At 36.5% G+C, this 19897-nt stretch overlaps 1 protein-coding gene across 3 annotated transcripts; it reads left to right on the top strand.

The window, feature by feature from the left end:
• Positions 531-15608, top strand: LOC109709781 (LEAF RUST 10 DISEASE-RESISTANCE LOCUS RECEPTOR-LIKE PROTEIN KINASE-like 1.2). Of its 3 annotated transcripts, none has more exons than XM_020232100.1 (4): positions 531-1365; positions 13711-13743; positions 14085-14345; positions 14472-15608. In XM_020232100.1, the coding sequence occupies exons 1-4, from the start codon at positions 576-578 to the stop codon at positions 15401-15403; spliced, it is 2016 nt and encodes a 671-aa protein (XP_020087689.1). In that variant the 5' UTR covers positions 531-575; the 3' UTR covers positions 15404-15608. The 3 variants fall into 3 exon arrangements, with proteins under 3 accessions (XP_020087689.1, XP_020087690.1, XP_020087691.1); XM_020232101.1 differs by lacking the exon at positions 531-1365 and adding an exon at positions 6771-7771; XM_020232102.1 differs by lacking the exon at positions 531-1365 and adding an exon at positions 6774-7363.

Below are 19897 nucleotides of genomic sequence, written 5' to 3'. Positions count from 1 at the left end.
TTTTATTTTTATAAAAATAATATATGTTATTTGTGTTTGAAAAATATAAATATAGAAAGGGGAAAAAAAGAGATTATTCATCCGCCCACGCACCTGGGGAGTGGTGTGGATAATATTATATTATTTTTAGATATAATAATCTGCCCACGAATTGAATTGTCCAATCTATTCGTTTGCCCGTTCTGTTTAGCCGACAGAGTCTGAAGAATTTAGTCGCATAACTCCTTCGTTACGCAACCATACAGAAATCAGCTTCTAGACCTTCGAGCATTTCCACCTTCACTCCCGGGTGAAAACGGCCAACAGCTGCCGTCACCAAGCTCCATCATTTGTCAGCTTATTCTTGCTATAAACGCACCTCCTTTGACAAACCATGCAGTACCAAATACCAATCAAGGATTTTTCTCATTTTCAACGTTCGGACCTTTTCTGTCTTTCGAACGTTTAATTTCAACGTTAAAACCTACTCATTTTCTTTCCTAATACACCCATATATTATAGCCCCCGATCGAAAAACTCCCCTCCAGGCTCTAGCTAGCATCTTTGGGAAAGATATAATTAATTAAGCCAACAAAATGAAACCAATCCATTTTTTCCTTCCGCTCTTTCTCTCTTTCTATCAGCTTCTCTCCCGCTGCAAAGCCGACGACGCCGTTGAATTCGCAAAATGCAATCTGTCGCAGTACCGCTGCGGCGACAATACCTACAACATCACGTTCCCTTTCCGGCTGCCCGAGACCATGCCGGACTACTGCGGAAGCGAGGGGTTCGACCTCATGTGCGTCGCGAACGAAACGCTGACGATCAGCATCGGCAGCGAATCCTACCAAGTGAAGAGCATCGATTACGCGACCAACGTGCTGACGGTGGTCGACCCCGATCTCGTCTCCGGCAATCAGCCCTGCCCGCAACGCATCACCAACACGACCCTCGACTTCTCTCTCTTCACCTACGCCGCGTTCGATCTCAACCTCACCTTCTTCTCAAACTGCTCCTCGATCTTCACCTTCCCCTGGCTCATCCCGACCAATTGCACGGAGTTCGGTTCCAACTATTACTACTACAGCGTGAACGAGACACCGCTTATAGTTGAGTTGCTGCAAAGCTGCAGCTCGGTCGGGGTGTTCGCGATAAATCAGACGGCCGCATCGGATTTCTTGGACGGGGGGAGGACGAATATCAGGGATGCGCTGCAGGGCGGGTTCGGGGTGAATTGGACGTTAGGGACCGAGTGGTGCGGCAGCTGCCAGAGCTCCGGCGGTATGTGCGGGAGCGTTCTGGGCAACTCCAGCACACCTAACTGCTTCTGTCCCAACGGAATGGTCTCGTCCGGCAACGAATGTAAGCAGCAGGGCATCACTAGCGGTACGAAAACTGTTACCTCCTCCTGCCTGACTTTTCAACTTTTGACTTTTTCAACTAGTACAATGAAAATTTGAATACCTTACCTGCAGTTGATAGATTTTTTTAACATGAGTATTCTAGAAGCTTCAAAAATAGACTTCAAAAATTGTTTATTTGTTTTATCCAAATTGGACTTTAAGTTGAAGTAGATTTTGGGTCGAAATGAAGCTCAGTAAAAACTATTTCTTCTCTGCTATTTTTTTTATAGTTATGCAAGTGAAGTTTCATTAATTTTACTGTTTGTGTGGTAGAAAGTATATAATACAAAACTATAATTTATGTATAAATAATAAATATTTTAATAAATAAAAATAATATGATTATATTTTTATATAATTAAAATTTAATTTAAAACAACTAAATTATTTTTTATACATAAATCATAGTAATACAACAATAAAATTATAAAATAAAAAAATTATTAATATTTAATTAATTAATTTTTATTATATTTTAATTGTACAACTAAATAAAAAAATATTAAAATTACGCCATTTGAGGTTAACTCGAGTTTTAATACCATAATTTTTTTATGGTGAACCAAACAATAAAAGTGACCGTTTACGGTGAAAACAATTTCTCTTCTCTTCACTTCCACCTCACTTTTAACCAAACAAACATTAGGCTTCTCGTTTATGTCAGTTGTACGTACCGTACATTTGCTCTCCAACAAATCTCTAATTAATTAATGGCGTTAATCACTATGAACTGACCGTTTTGCAAATTAATCAATCTTTTACTTTTATGTTTAAAGAAAAAAATGGGATGCCATATTTTCTCTTTAGTCTATTGTGATTTTATTAGATGTAATAAAAATGGTTTAGAAATATACTTAACAATTTATGAGTGTCTTTTAATCATAGCGCTGTTAACATTTATGACCTTTGTTATGTACTAATATATTATTTAGATTGTGGTTGAATAAGGTTTTAGTTCGAACCTGATTTAAACATATTCGAATTTAGATTTGATTTTGACCGTCCCTAGAGCAAGTGGTAAAGGGTTTGGTGGTTGATACCCGAAATCCCAAGTTCGAATTCTAGTTGATTTACATTTCTAGCTAAGTTTATTTTTAATGAAATAAACGAAGCGGGTGGCGTGCTATCTATCACTCAAAAAAGAAAAAGAAAAAAAAAAGAACAAATTTGCATTTCATCTAGATTAAAACCCAACCCGAAGATCTCTTTCTATAAATGATAAGCCCTATATCAAGCAACTTGTGCAAATTCGGTTTTGGAATTGGGTTGTGTTTGAAGAGCTAATTTTGCCTTTTGACTGCTCAAAACTTGTGTAATGCAGTTAATGTGCTTCATCACAACTATTTAGATGTAATTTTTTTTAAAAAAAACTTATTATTTAGTTTGCAGTAAATTTAGGTATTGGTATATTATTTCTTGAAAAAGGAAATTCAGATACTTTATAGGATATTTTACGGTATAGATAAACAGACAAATTAGTATAGAACTAAATTAGATAGCATACAAACTGTACTATTTTTAAGTCATTCTTTGAGTAGTATAAATAACAAGCTAATAAAAATTAATTTACATGCAAAATTGTTTTCCAAACTTATACCCTTGGAAGGGGTGTTTATACAGTAAGGTCCGTTTAGTTTGCGGAATAAGCGGGGAGTTATCCCCACTATTTCGCCAAACGAAATAACCGAGATATTTTATCCCGGTCAAACCTTGCTATTCCCGGCTATTCCGGAATAGCTTGGGATTTATTATTCCACCATTTTAATGGAATAGTGCTATTCCAATGTTTAATTTCAAACTTTACTAAAATTATAAATTAAATTAAAACTAAATTATATAAATATAATATGATATATATTATAATATATTATTTTATTATAAAATTATTAATTGTACTATATTAATACATATTATTTATATTTAAATATTAAATATTATAATAAATTTTATAATAAATTATATTTAAATATTATAAAATATTATTTTTATTAAATTTAAGTTTAAGTAGAATTTAAAAAAATTAATAAATTATTAATAATAAAAAAATTATAAATTTATTATTATCAAATTTATAAATTTATTATAATAAATTATTTTATTAATTGTTCCCACCCCTATTCTTATTTTCAAAATTTTAAATTTTTAAATTTAAAATTTGATATTTTAAATGTTTAAAATTTAATTTTATATTTTATATTTTTTCAAATTTAAATTTGATCTTAAATTTAAAGTTTTAAATTTAAATTTAGATTTAAAATTTGAATTTAAAATTTGAGATTTTAAATTTTAAATTTTAATTTCAAATTTTGAAATTTAAAAGTTAAAATTTTAAATTTAAAATATATATAATTTAAATTTAAATATAATAAGAAGGGTAATACATTATTTTTATTTTAAACTACTCACTTTAATTTTTATTCTATCTTACCTAACCAAACGTTATTTTTCCTATTCCTAAGAATACCTCAATTTCATTCAAACACAAAATTAATCTAATCCCGCTTATACATCAATTTATATCTATCTCTGAAATAGCAACTTTTGCTTATCATCGAGCCAAACGATACCTAAGTGTAATTTCCAAAGTGCCTCTATGTATAGCAACTTTATAGGAATAAATGCGCAATTCTATTTCGCAAGGTTATGTATGCAAAAGTTCCAGTTTATTTGGGTAAAACTTGTACTCTTGTACAGCCTAAACAGGGTATTGTTACACCTATTTCGGTGCTATCTCTCCAAGATATCTTTGATTCAGAAATAAGATGTATTTGTTTATTTCAAAAGTAGGTACAATTTCGAAAATAAATATTAAAAAAACTAATTTGCATTTAAATAAAAATTAGATATTATTTAAAAATAAAGAAAAATAAATTTGAATAGTTAGATAAGAACAATAGAAATAAGAACATAGCATTTGTCATTTATGTTGGTTAATTGTGCCTTTGGTCCTCAAACTATGAGGATCGAGACATTTTGGTCTTTAAACTTAATATGTTACAATTTTATACTTCAATTTTAGAATTATTACAATCAAATTTTATAACCAAATTTAATTAAATAAATATTGATATATCACTAATATAAAAATAATGTAGATAGTGTTGTGATTGATGATACACTAATAATTAAAATACAGCGTTACTTTATTATCAACGATACATCAAAATTTAATCAATTAAAATGAATTGTGAAAATTGATTATTTATAATTCTGAAAGTTCAAACTAAAAATTACAATAAATTAAAATTCGAACTAAAATGTCACATATCTTATAGTTTGAAAACCAACAGAAATTTACCCATTTGTTTTTTGTCAACTATTAGAAGCATTTTTTGGAGCCAATTGTTGTCTTGCTAAGATATGGATGTTTTCAACAGAAGTGTGAATTTAAAATAAAAAATGTAGGTCCAATGTAATGATATCCATTTTAGAATAAAAAAAATCTTTTTAAAAAATTAAAATAGCATTTTTTAACATACTATTTGTACAAACTTCTAATTTCTCAAGCAACACTATAAAAAAATCACACTGCCCTCCCAAATGACATAGCAGTGGGGCAATGGGCCCCGCGTGGAGGGTGTTACGCGGCGCTCATTGGGAAGTCCCCAAATTACTTTTCACTACTGAAATACCCACGCGATACTGCGGATATAAAATATTTTTATAATAAATTTTACTTTTCTTTAATATTTTATATGTTTTATAAGTCTAATTATTAGTTAAATAAATTTATAAAAATAATTTAATATTAAATCTATTTAAATAAAATCATAAATTGGTATACGCGCAAAGTAAATTTATACAATAATTTATTTTATAAATATTTATATGAAAAGGACTTGAGATAAATCTATCAAAATAATTTTAAGAAAATCAATAAAAAGAAGAAAAATAAAACTGTAGAAGAAATTATTTAATAAAATTAATTATATATACACAAATACAATATATTTCTAAAATTTTTTCCTGAAATTAAAATGCTGTAGTTTTTTTATACAATGATATTTTACGTGATTTAAATTGCATCTATTAGGTTAGATTTTACTATCGATTTATTATGCATATTATTAGTACAATTATTAATTAGATATATATAATGAATTAATAAAATTATTTAATTAATTTCATAGAGTTTAAAGATTAACAATTTTAAATTTAAAAGTTTAAAATTTGAAAATAATATTATAAGTTAAAATTGAAATTTAGACTATAAATATAAAATATTAAATATTAAATTTTAAATTTGAAAGTATCAAAATTTTAATTTGATATCAAAATTTTTAAAATATATATATTATATATATAGAGTGAGGCTACTATGCTATCGGAAGCACGGAGCCTTCCGTGCTTCCATCTCGTTTTCGATGTTGCGACTTTCGAATCGTCGATCGGCTCGTTAAACTTGATTTAGAATATGTTGAAGTACCTAGAAAATAAATTTATGATTTTACGATATCATTTGCTAGTGAACGAAGGGGCTCAAAAATCAACAAATTTCAATGGCCGTAAGTGAGCCGTTTGTAAGTTTAAACGGTGTAGAAATATCAAATCACGTGAAATTTTGATAGAAAATTCTTTATACTATATAAACAAGATCAATATCTTTGATTTAAAATTTTAATGTCATATTATTACTTTATAAGATTTTTTATTTTCAGCCGTTGATTTTGAGCCCCTTCGTTCACTAGGCAAATGATATCATAAATCATAAAATTTATTTTCTAGTACTTCAAATACTCTAAATCAAGTTTAACGGAGCCGATCGACGATTCGAAAGTCGCAATATCGAAAACGAGCTAGAAGCACGGAAGCTCCGCTGCTTCTGATAGCACATAAGTAGCCGCATCTATTATATTAATATTATATAATAATATATAGAATTATGCTACTATACTATCAATAGTATCAAGCCTTTGGTACTATTGAGTTTTCGGCCGTTGGATGAAAGGATGTGCGGTTAGGATGATAGTGGTCTCCGATTAAATTGATAGTGATCTCCTAGGGTTGAGAGGGTGGTTGGTTTAATAGTATAATCTAACGGGTGGAAATGATCAAAGGGTAGATCTAATGGTAGAAAACTCAATAGTACCAAAGACTTGGTACTATCGATAGTATAGTAGCCGGACTCTATATATATATATATATATATATATATATAGAGAAGAGGGGGAGGGAGGGGAGAGAGGTTTTACAGCTCTAACAGATTTTTTTTTTTCTTTGTGGATCCCGTCTCATTAAAAACGTGTCATGTGGAATAGACTTGCCTCCTCTCGCAACATGACTTTTTTGTACAGTCAAATTAAAGTATTGTTAGATGGGCACAATGTCCAGAAATTTTTTACCCAAAAAAATTCCTGCAGACTTTTTTTTTTTTCCCCAAAAAAAGTCGTATCCAAAGGATTGAACGCCTTTTCTTTCTGGGAGATTCGACAAAGTACAATTGCGATGGCACTTCTTCGTCGGGCTCGGGCAAGTGGGGCTAACAGAAACCACTCGCGCCACCGGCCATGTTCTATCCTTCTATTCCCAGTTCAGCGCCCAAGACTTTCCTCATCAATTCGGAAAGCATGTTGGTCTAAAATGACCGGTCAAAAATTTCAGCACCTAAACCTTCTGGCTGGCACAAATACCCACGTCTCAAACCCCTCTCTGTATCGGTCTATCCCTGCATCTCCGTCCCCTCCAAATGAAACTATTCCTCCTCATCGCGATCCTCTCCTCGTCGCCCATTCCTTCTCTTTCCGTCAGTCCGAGAATCGGCGATTGCCAGCCCGCCAGCTGCGGGAACGTGACGCGCATCTCGTACCCCTTTAGGGTCGGCGGGCGGCAGCCCAGCTACTGCGGCCACCCCGCCTTCGAGCTCGTCTGCGGCGGCGACGGCGTGCCGGCCCTCAAATCCTCCTACGATGGCTACTACTTCGTTCGCAGTATCTTCTACCACAATAGCTCCGTTTGGCTCGGCAACAGCAACTGGCTACACGGCAAGTGCCCCCTCCCGCTTTTCAATCTCACGTTTGGCCTCTCGCCGCTGGCCATTAGCGCCGTCAATGCGAAGCTCTTCTTCTTCTACGCTTGCTCGGGAATTAGTCCTGCGGCGAATTACTACTACCGTGTCCCCTGCGCGAATGATACCTCTGTGTATCTCGGCGGGTTCGATGCGGGGCTCGAGGGGCTGAATCCGTCGAGAGAGTGCGAGGCGGCCGTCGTGCCGGTCGTGGGGATCGAGGGAGTAAACGCGAGTGGCTATGAGAAGCTCTTGCGGAACGGGGTCATTGCGGAGTGGACGGTGGCCGATTGCTCCCAGTGCGAGGCGAGCAACGGCCAGTGTGGCTACGATGGCTCCGCCTTCATGTGCATTTGCCCTGACCGGCCCCATTTAAGAAGCTGCAGTGAGTTTAATTTTTCTCCTATTGCTTACCAATTAATTCCGAATCTTAAATCCTTTCCAGGAGTTTGGAATAATGTTTATATATATATATATATAGAGAGAGAGAGAGAGAGCGCGCTAGGCTGAGAGAGAGAGCGCTGAGCTAGAATACTCTCAAAAGCACCATGAAGGTGGTGCTTTTGAGTTTTTAACCATTGGATGGAGAGATGTTGAGGTTGAGATGATGATGGGTAGATGGTGGTGGGTGATAGTGTTTGATCAAAGGCTATTAGTAATCAAGGAGTAGATCCAAAGGCTAAAAATTTAGAATCACCAGAGGTAGTGCTATAAAAATATCTAGCTCAATTATAATATAATTATATATATATATATATAGAGGCTACGGCTATGAGTATAGAGCCCTTCATACTCATAAGTTGTTTTCAATGATGGAGATTCTGAATCGACGATCCGCTCCGTTAAATATGATCTAGAGTATTTTTAACTTTTAGAAAATAAATTTCGTAATTTTTCGAAATCATAATAAAATTCATCAAGCAGGTATAAAATGAAGGGTCGAAATCGAACGACGTCTTAAAAATGGATGATCAGATCCTTCAATTTAAGATCGGAGTTATTGATATTTATCTATATAATGAATAGAATTTTCTATAAAAAATTCAATCGATTCCGATTCTTTTACACCGTTAAACTAGCAAATATTCCATACCGGTCGTTAAAAATTGTTAATTTTGTGACCTTTTGATCGTAAGGTAAATGATGTCGAAAAATTATAAAATTTAATTTATAGACGTTTTAATGCTCTAAATAACGTTTAACGATGTGGATCGTTAATTTGGAAGTTTTATCATCGAAAACAACTTATGAGTACGATGGCAATCGTACTCATAAGAGTATAGTAGCCGGACTATATATATATATATATATATATATATATATATATATGATTAATAGGCAGCTAAAATTGAAAAAGGAGAATTCTACATTATTACCAATCAAACCATGTAGTTGTTAAAGATAAGTACGCAATTAGCAGTTTCCGAGCATTCTCCTTTTGCTAAATTTTCTTTTTGAACTCGTTATGCATGACAAACTTTACATAATTTGTGCAATTTGTGATAGTACGTAGGTCATTCTGTTGATTCCATCGAGTAACAGCATATTCGGTTAAGGTTATGGAATTTTCATCAAGAATGTTACAGATTTGCTAGGCGTCAAGAATATGAACACGGAACACGGGATGCGACTCTGACTCGGACATTGTAACTCGGCACTTTCCAAAATTTAGGACACGGACACGATATGGACACCGCGTATAAAATAGAATAGATTAATATAATAGTATATATTACTATATATAAAGTGTTAAAATTCTCATTGATATTTTATATATTTTAAGAAAAGAAATTCTCCATCATACATACTTTACTCATATTATCCAAAAAATTATATGCATTCATAAAAAAAGCCAAAATATTTATCACCTTATATTATATATGCATAAAAAAAATTAAAATAAAAAAATTATATATTTTTTGGTGAGATGTGCTATGGACTCGCGTCGAATGTGTGTCCATGACGTGTTTACGTTGGACACGAGTCCGACACGGACACGCGAGACTTATAAAAATGTTCGTGATACATAGCAGATACTGTAAGATTGGGTACTAGAATAAAAAATATTAAGTTCAGGTGCCTAATTCAAAAGCAAAAAGAGGTTACATGTAATACGAAAACTTTGAGTTTAGTTGCCAAGTTGCCTATTTCTAAATGCGCTGTGTCATTTCTCATATGGTTCCGATGTTATGTTTGTAGATTCAACTTCTACAGATTGCAGTCTGTGTTGAAAATCTACTACCTCAATTGTTTCAGCAAGAAGATTAATCTGAACTGAAGAACTTTATCTTGAGCATTTTGGAGAGAACTTGTTCCTCCGCGTGAACGGTTGCTGATACGAGCTTTTACTGGTTTTTTGTAGCAGCATAGAACCGGTAACTGCTGCTGTCAAGTTGCATTTGACAAATTCCATCGGATGATCTGATCTCAAACCTGAAACATTCGCCTTGAACATGATGAACATAGGATTGTTATATACCTTTCTAAAGCTCATATTACTTGATCCTGTGGCCTTATGCGAGTCTATTGAGTTAGTCTTAAATTTGCTCCCAATTCGACTTTGAATTAAAAAGCTCATGGAGTAGAGTTTAAGCAGTAGTAGATGTATATTTATGTAGTATAATCTCAAAGAGTGAGAGTAAAGGAAATAAAACACATAGCGAGTGTAAAGGTAATAAAGAAAGCAAGTAGTCGAGAACAGAGGCCTAGGTAGGAGCTCATGGAGGTAGACTCCATGGAGATCGAAGGTTGAAAAGAGGCTCCGACAGGGCTGAGAAGAAGATGGTGGTGAGTTAGGTTTCAACAGAATAGGATTGAGAAGCAGCCCGACAAGATCTAGGGCAAAGATGGTAGTTTTGGAAGTTTTTAAACCCTGTATTTAAACCACAAGCTTTGTGGCTTAGACGGTCGGAGATAATGGACCCGCTCCGTTGAGCCTTAGAGTAACCAGGAGATGCTTCCGAGCCCAACCTGAGGTCCAAACTGTCATTGACAAACTCTCGTCGGAACCTAATAGATTTCTTTTCTTATTTTTAGTAAACCAATTTAATCAGTTTAGTTCAGCTTTCTTCTCAAAGCTAGCCAAACTGAGCCATGCAGACTAAAGGGTGTAAACGAGCCAGTCACAAGCAAGCTTGCTAAGTCAAGACTTCACTTCGATCCTTCCACTTTCCACTTTCACTTTGTTCAAAACAAATTAATGGAAATTGTCACACCAATTTGGACCTATACCTCTATTGACTACTTACCTACAAACAAGCGCCGTCTCGGATAAAGTTCAGTGTGCTGATTGTAAAAATTGATAGTTTAGAGGTCTGCTTCCAAAAAGTACTAAAATTCAGGGGATATATGTGATTTGAACCCTAAAAAGAAAAGAAGCTTGTGATAAGACAGTTTTAACTTTCCATCCTGAAGTTTGTCACCAAATAGAAGCATTGAATGTGAAGTTGCACCAGACAAATTATGTGAGGTGGAGGAACAAGGTGATTATCACCAACTGTAGTTTAGTAGAGTTAAAATTTCATCAATCTGAAGAAGTATATGATATGCCTTGGCAATCTGCAAGGGTTGGCGTTATTGGTCTAACCACACTTTGCGCACTTTTGCTTCAAGAAGCATAATGATAAGCATATTACTTGGAAGAATCAATGACAATTTAAAAGAACCGTAGTGCTAGAGATATCAAAGAGTTGCAATTCCGATGTGGAAGTAAATAGATCTATACAATTAAATGAGGAAGACTAGGAAAAATGGAAGGCATAAGGAATAGGGAAAATGAATGGTATAAACACGTTGTCGGTCGAAGGATTTGCAAAAATTGTAGATGCCAATTTCTTTGATATGTTCAATTCAGATATCAAACTGGATTCCATTCTGCTTGTTCTTACATGTTAATGATGAAATCTTGGATGAAAATAGTTGAAATAGGATTATGTGTGGTAAATCTTAAGGTTTCACCCAAAAGAAAAAAAAAGGTTCAAAAGAGGATGATTGAAGAGATGAATTCGAGTTTGTAGTCTCATTCTTATTAATCCTTCTCATACTTTCTGAACGTGATTTTGATTTTGAGCTAATTGTGCCTGATATTTGTGCATCTCAATTATATATGTTGATTGAGTGCATGAATAAACTTCTCATTGTGCTCGATTATGCATCTCAATTACGTTTATTGAGTGCATGAATACTTTCTTATTTCATATTCTTTCCATACTTTGTATGCCCTAATACTGTTATAATTTAGTTTATATTTGTAGTTATCTAAATTGAAGGTAAATCCTAATCTAATTAGGATAAGAAATAATTTATAGATTTAAGGATTATAAGTAGTACTCTAATTCTAATTGAATTAGAATTAGACTCTAGTTTGGAGACATGTATTATATATACATGCTACGGCCAAGTTAATGAAGCCGCGGTGACTCTAATTAAGCCATGTATGTTAAAGAGAGTTGACCAAGATCCAATTGCGGTTGGTGCTCCATCGGCTGAGACTACTCCTGTGGCGTGCTAATTAATTAGGTTCTCTTGAGCCGTACCCTTGCTGCCAAGAGAACTGAGCTTCAAGTTTCGATGTTCCGTACGGTATCGAGGAGCCGTAGTATTAATTAAGCCGAGCCACTTTGGAGTCTCTTGTACGGACGCAAATTTCGGCGTTTCGGATCTAATTAAGTTTTGGTTCTTTTGAGAGATCTTCTTTGTACTCCACCTTTCGATATTAATAAAGTATTTGTTCCGCCTTCGCTCGTGGACGTAGGCCGTTGGCCGAACCACATAAATATCGGTGTGGTCTTTCCTTTTTCTTTTCTCTTCGTGCATTAAGTATTTTTTCTGGATTTAATTTTCGCCGTTCTAATTTTAACAAATACATCTTGTATTTTCTCCTGGTGTATTATTTTATGCTAGAAATTAGGTTTATATCTTTCGAAGATTAATTAGGTACTTTGCTGTATGCGCCTAGACAGGCATTACCGCCATCAATGAAATCTCAAGCATTTCCAGTAATTTTTACAAAACCATCTCTATAGGGTTGTGTGGATAATATGCCGCATTAATGTGAATGAGATCTAATGCTTGCTTTAGTTGTAAATATTTATTCACTATTTCCTAGGTTGTGCAAGGTGGTTACATGAATGATAATTCCTTGGCTGTACTGGTATTGTAGCTACTAGCTAATGTGCTCTTCCAAATGAAATTTTCTAAACTTCAGCAAAGACCTCAGGCTCAGGAGCATTTGTGAGTTGCTGAGTATATAACTTTTGAAAAAGCATAATGTTCAGATCCGATTATAATCCTTTTGACAGGCTTTGCTTACCTTCCCAATAGGCCTCAAGATTTTTATTTTACATTTATTACTTGCTATTATTAAATTAGCTTTACTCATGAAGTTGAGGAAGAGAGTGTTATCACATAATATTTTGAAGCAAAGATTAAAGTGTCCATCGGCACGAACCGTATCTACCATGCCGTATCGTACCAGCAAGATATCGGCACAATACAGCTCCCGTGCCGATGGCATAACACAAAAACCTCTATTCTTGAAATTAGTAAGTAATTTTTTCAGTAAATTTCAAAAGATTTGATAAAAATGCATAATAAATAATTGTTATATTTTGTTGCTAGAGGAAATAAATATTTTATGCCAATACGTGTCGGCACACACATATTTTTTTGTCACCGACACGCATCGGTACAGCCCAGCATGCACCGTGCCGTACCGTGCCGGCAAGTTTCCGGCACGATCCTGTGTCACGGCACTTAAATCCTTGCTTTGAAGGAAAAAAAGTGACTGCAATAATTCAAGCTTTATGTAAAGGTTGCTATATGTAACGACATTTAGACCAAGGATTTAAGTGCCGTGGCACGGGGTCATGCCGGAAACTTGCCGGCACGGTACAGCACGATGCATGCCTAGTTGTGCCGATGCGTGCCAGTCAAAAAAATTCTTATGTGCCGACACATAATAGCATAAAATATATATTTTCTTTAGCAACAAAATATTCTAACTATTTATTATATCTTTTTATCACATCTTTTGAACTTTATTGAGGAAATTACTCACTAATTTAAAAAATAGAGGGTTTTGAACTGTGCCATCGGCACGGTGTCTGTATCGTGTCGGTATTTTGTTGGCATAGTACGGCACGGTTGATACGGCCCGTGAAGACGTGTACTTAAAACTTTGATTTAGACTAATGTCGTAACATTTTATACTGTGCTTGTATATTGTGTAGACGTAAATTTCTTGAGACTAGTATTATGTAATTCTTTTGTGAATTTGCAAGCTCTTCACTAAACTCTGCTTGTCTTTTTCACTGTTTACTGCAGAGAAAAGCAATCTTGGGAAGAAGATTGGAATAGGTAAACATTATCTTTTTGCAAGCGGCCAATTCACTATTTCTAATTCGTTTTTATATATCATGATGTCTCTTTCTTTTAACTTTTATCATATCAATTATGTCCTTACTACAGTTCTAGTTCTAAAAAATAAATAATCTAAACCACATGCATTTCCTTGTACATAAACTGTCAAACTTTTGGAGCAAGTGATCACATCTTTTATGATTGTCATGTCGTATTATCCTTTTTTTATAATCTTTTTTTATATATATTTTACTTTTAATTTTGGCATCATATAATGCTTTGAATGCATGTATCTATCACAGCAACCGATAACCTCTTGTATATATTGCAAAGTGCAGGAATTGGTGCAGGTGCAGGAGGTATTCTTGTAATAAGTTTTGTTTGCCTTCTTGTGTACAAACAAAAGAAAAGAAAGCGGACACCCTCCTCTTCACTTCAGCTCAAACAAACCAACTCTTCTCGGCAAATTCTTGACCTTGAGTTAAATACTGCACAATATCGTACCCACATTTTCTCCTATGAGGAACTTGAAGAAGCCACCGATGGCTTCAATGCCTCCAAAGAACTTGGCGATGGTGGCTTTGGCAGAGTCTACGAAGGTACAAATTATCTTCTCTCATTATTTGTACAATATGGTTACTTGCCTTTTACGAGGATCAAAAACTCTTTTAAGGGCTTTTTTGTTAAATCAATTCAATCTTTACCTTCTGCATAATTGCCTGCAGGGAAGCTCCGAGATGGACGCACTGTTGCAGTGAAACGCCTATACGAGAACAGCTACAAGCGGGTTGAGCAGTTCATGAATGAGGTGGACATCCTTTCTCGCTTGCGTCACCAGAGCCTTGTTACCCTCTATGGCTGCACCTCCAGCAACAGCCGTGAGCTCCTCCTCGTGTATGAGTACGTGTCGAATGGAACTGTTGCAGACCACCTCCATGGTTCCCGTGCTGGGGAACGAGCCCTAACGTGGTCCCTCCGGTTGAATATTGCCATAGAAGCAGCCGATGCACTGGCTTACCTCCATGCTGTCGAGCCTCAAATTATACACCGTGATGTTAAGACAACTAACATCCTCCTTGATAACAGTTTTCATGTAAAGGTAGGTGACTTCGGGATGTCCCGATTATTCCCTCTCGATGTCACCCATGTCTCCACGGCACCACAAGGCACACCAGGGTATGTGGACCCGGAGTACTACCAATGCTACCAGCTCACAGATAAGAGTGATGTATATAGCTTCGGGGTGGTGTTGGTGGAGCTGATATCATCCAAGCCGGCGGTTGACATAAATAGGTCCAGATATGAGGTCAATCTGGCTAGCTTCGCTATCAGTAAGATCCAGAGCAATGAACTTGATCAGTTGGTGGACCCGGAAATTGGGCATCACTCAGACTCGGAAATGAAGAAGATGATTGCTCAAGTGGCTGAACTGGCATTTAGATGTTTGAGATTAGAGAGGGATATGCGGCCTCCTATGAAGGAGGTTTTGGAGGTGCTGAGAGGTATACGAGACGGGGCCAACAATGTGGAGAATGTGGGCAAGGGTGCTTTGGCTCAGGAGGACGCCTACTTGTTGAGGAAGAATCCACCATATTCTCCTGATTCTGTGACGGATAGATGGATGAGCAAGTCGACGACGCCTAACAATAGTGCATGAGGTACTCTACCTACTAAAGCTAGCACTACTATGTTTCCCCGATTAAGCAGCCCTTTTTGATTAATGTAACAAAGAGTTGGAAATGCGTTTTTGAGTTGTATATATTATTTCTTTGTAATACGGTGTTTAGTTTGCATATGGTATTTTCATGATATAATGTTATTCTTTTCATGAACACTGATAACGAAAAATTTTCTATTTTTTAGTTATGATTACCCATGAATTTGATAGAATGTCATGGAACGTTAGGGGAAGAGATCTAGATGAATCGGAAGTGCTATGAGGAGACAAATTATATAATATTTGATGAGGGTTTTTCATCATAGAATCAGAGCATACGAAATCAGTAGTGATCTTGAAAGCCTTGTAGTTGACCTGCTTTGAGGCCCAATGAGCCCTCCATACATTCCATTTATACGATGCAGTTAGAAACCACTACCAAGCAAGTTCTTTGCTCAGTAGATGTTACCTGACCTCTTGTGTGTTAGTGTTTGCCCAACAATAGAAAACAAAAGAACAAATAACAGCAGCGTGAACAAATAACAGCAGCATTACAAAGGGATTCCATCTCCATTCTTTTTTGCTGCAAGCGAGTTTCTCTGGGTGGCTATTTTTCCTACATCTACCTTTTGAAATAGCGCCTGATTTATCTGCTCTAGGTAATTTTATATGCAATGTATTGATTCTTTGTCCCTAATCAAGAATTCTCAACTGGTTGGGCAAAGAGAACTCTTATCGGCCATCTGAAGGACACTGATTTACAGCTATTATGATCTAACTTGGTTGTGCATTTCCAGGAAGGAATTGAAATATATAAATTGCAGGTAGACCATGGAAAATACCTCCCCAAGAACAACAATCTGACTAGGAAAAACTCTCCTTTGAAACTATTTTACCAGTAAGTTGTAACATACCAGATTTTGGTATAAAAATAAAATAAATAAAAATAGTGTGAGAAGCTATTTTTATTGGTTTTGTAGAAGTAAAACATAAGTCAGAAATGACTTGTGCTGAAATCGGAATGAAAACAGAAGATTTAGAATTTTCTGTTGGAAACGGGACAGATAAGTTAGCAGAAAATGCATAGTCTCAGAAAATTATGAAAATTGGAGGATAAGTCAGAAATATTTTTATGAGGGTAGATTTAAAGTTTCATATTTTTCTGACACCCGTAGAGTGAGAAATAAAATCCGACAGCTATTTGATAAAGATTACAGTTCGGTAAAGTTTTCAGTGACCAAATGGGGTTGAAACTGAAAACTTAAGATATATTCTTACTCAGTACGTTAAACTGAGTCTGCTTGTTAAATTTGAGCTCAAACGGACATTCAGAAGGGCTCCAACTATTTTGAACTGCTAAAACTGCCTGAAGTGAATAGTGTTTTGGGGTGTTAATTATATAAGAAGACTTGTTGCCTTCTTCTTCTCCTTCAGCCGACCACCCCACACCACCATCACCCGCACGCATGGAGAGGGGAGAGAGAAACCCTCCTTTCTCTCTCTAGATTTCTCTCCCGTTTTTCTATATTTCTCGCTCAAATTTGCGGGGTTGGTGGAGATGATGCTTGCGATCGCGTTGGGAGCGACGGATCGGGCTTTCATGCGGCCGTTGGAGCGGTGTGTTGTCGTCGCGGCGTTCACATGGTGGTAAGCTTTTGGGATTTGGCTTAATCCTTAGCTTTAAGTGTTCTAATAGCGAGCATTGTTAGTATGTTACTTCAATTAATTTGGATTATTTGGTGGTTAATACATGTTAGGGCTCAAAAATGCTAGTTTTGTAAATATGAGGGTTTGATCTCATTTGACCCTCTGTAAACCTAATTGCTAGGTAAACGAAAGCGTTGGCGAAGACGGTTCGGCGATTCGTCGAGCCGTTGCGAAGTTATTAAAGAAACAGACGTTTAGGCTTCGTTTCCGCCTGGAGGGCCGAGGCGATATCGTAAACTCATGAAAACGGATTTGAAGCATCGTGGCACATAACCGAAGACCTATAATTTTCGGGGCTGCAAAGCGGAGCACCGTTGAGGCGCAGTCGCGCGAGAGATCGGGCCAAACCGGGTGCCGGGTGCCGCGGGCGGTCGATTGCAAGTGTCGACAAGCAATCAGAATGCGAAATGAGGTGGGTTGTGTTTACGGAAGCGACTAGGTCGCCCTTTATGTTTAAGAAATGAGATTTTATATTGATGCATTGTCACGCCCCGGGACCGGCGGAGGCCCTCCCGGTAGCGTGCCCAGACCCGCCATATGTCTACACATATAAGGCGTCTAGGATAAAAGCGGAAGTAAAGCAAGAGATAGAACAAATAAGGTAGTAAAATAACTAGCAACTAATGATATCAGAGCGAGTAAAGTTCTATCATCTACACCAAAGTAAAGAGATAAGGATAGACAATAAAGGAAATCATAAGTAGTACAATATCTGTCTCTAGTACAAAAGTGGTGGTCTCTATACATATACGGGTACGGCTCTCAACCTCTCACAAAAAGATAACACGAGAGGTAGACCACCTATCGAACGATCCCTCGGTAAGCACGCTAGCCCGAGGCGATACCCTTTCCGCGATCCCTGGCCTCTCCCTGCGTGGAAGGCTCTGAAATATATCGAGAAAAAGAGGGCGTGAGAACTATAATTTATAGTTCCCAGTGGGCAATTACTGACCTCAGCTCTTGCTCCACTAGGCCCCAAAAACCCAGAAGAGAGATCTAAAACCCCAAATCTAGGTTATCTCAATGAAACTTCAAAAAAAAACAAATACAATCTAGAAGGAAGGAATCTTGTCTACTTACCTCTTAGAAAGCTTCAAACCAAGCTCATAGTCTCAACTACTTTATCAACAGAATATTCCGCATCAGCTTCAAACAAACCTCCAAGCTTCAACGATGGTGAAATAGCTCCAAAATGCCAAAAAGAGAGGGAAAAACCATCAAAACCCAAGCAAAAGGTGATCAAAACCAAAGGAAGAGAAAGGTTCTCCCTACCTTGCTTCTCCACGGTTTCAGCTCAGGGAGAGCTCCAAGGGGCGTGGGGACACATATAAGAGCTCACAAATGCGAAAAACCCTGCAGTTTCGAAACGTTCAAAAATTCTGCACTGCGTACCGTATACGGCCCGCTACCGGTACAGCCATCTACGAAATGCTCAGTCCGAGCCTCGGTGTGCTGAGAAGCGGCCAGATCGATGGCTGTACGGGTACAGCATCACTCCCGGTACCGGTACACAGCCTCTGAAGGCAACCCGAGAGCTAACCAAAAATCCGATTTTTCGAGTTTCGTGCTCGGCTTTAACCTCACTTCTCGGGATGCGAGCCATAGGTCGGAACACTGTCAACGACCACACCAGAAAATCTGGAATTGCTCAGCACACAGCTCGAACACTCGAATCTCGCAATTTGCAAAGGTCCAGTGTGTTACATGCATGTTAACATATTATAGAAATGCTAGATAAATGCAGTGTGATTAATGTTTGAATGCATAAGATAAAGGGCATATGAATGTTAACATTATAAGAACATGATAAGAGGAATGCGTGATGACTTTGTGTAAATAGTGCTAGATGAATGCATTGAGTAATGCTAAAGTTTACATCATAAGCATGCATGTGGATAATGCTAAGAAGTTGGTATATAGCATGATGTAGAAATAATAAATGCAAGCATTGTGGCTAATACTAATATATACTTGATGATCATGTTGAGAGATACTAATGTTAAGAAATGGAAATGTGCATATGGACAATCTATATACATTAGATCGTGTGGCATTAAACCTAGTTGTATTGGACATATGTTGAACATGGAGGATATGAACCTAGTGTCAAAGAACTATGTTGGATCATCAGTGGCATTTAAACTAGTGTATTGAACATTAGGTTGAACAAGTATAGTGTAAACTAGTGTCATGAACCTAGCAGACACTTGTGGCATTTGAGTATATATATTTCGTATCATTAATGCATGATAGGGCTAAGTACATGTGAACCTTGGTTGCTTTCAATGACATGTTCTAACGTAGTTGAACATAGAGAAAGTAAGAACCATAATGGACATATATGTTAGAACCCTATTATTGTGTGAATGTGAGAGTTGGACTTGGACATTAGCAAACAAAGGGACATTGACAATGAGAGACATTGATTTGCATAGAGGATATAGTGTTAAACATAGTTTAAGCCAAGAGTGGCATTGACCAAGTTGACATAGAGAGTGACATGAATAAATAGGTAGAAAACCTATTATGACAATGGCATTGTGACAAGTGGCTATTAATCTCAAGTTGAGGATTGGATCGATACTCACGATAAGTCTTGGCTTGAGGTGAGGTGCTCCCCTCGGGCTCGTGCGCTCCGGAGTTGGTCACCACTGGGCGTGGTAAAGTCCCCCAGAAGACGTCCCTAGGAGGTTCGAGTCCCCCGTATTAAGGGATTTTGGGTTGTGAGTTATTGGGGTTAACATGGTAAGCCGTAAGATTGGTCAGAGCCAAGTGATATGTACAACA

This window comes from Ananas comosus, linkage group 5, assembly GCF_001540865.1.
Source record: "Ananas comosus cultivar F153 linkage group 5, ASM154086v1, whole genome shotgun sequence".
NCBI classification, from domain to species: domain Eukaryota; kingdom Viridiplantae; phylum Streptophyta; class Magnoliopsida; order Poales; family Bromeliaceae; genus Ananas; species Ananas comosus.
Note: the sequence above shows the minus strand (reverse complement) of the source record. Positions and strands in the feature narration are given on the sequence as shown.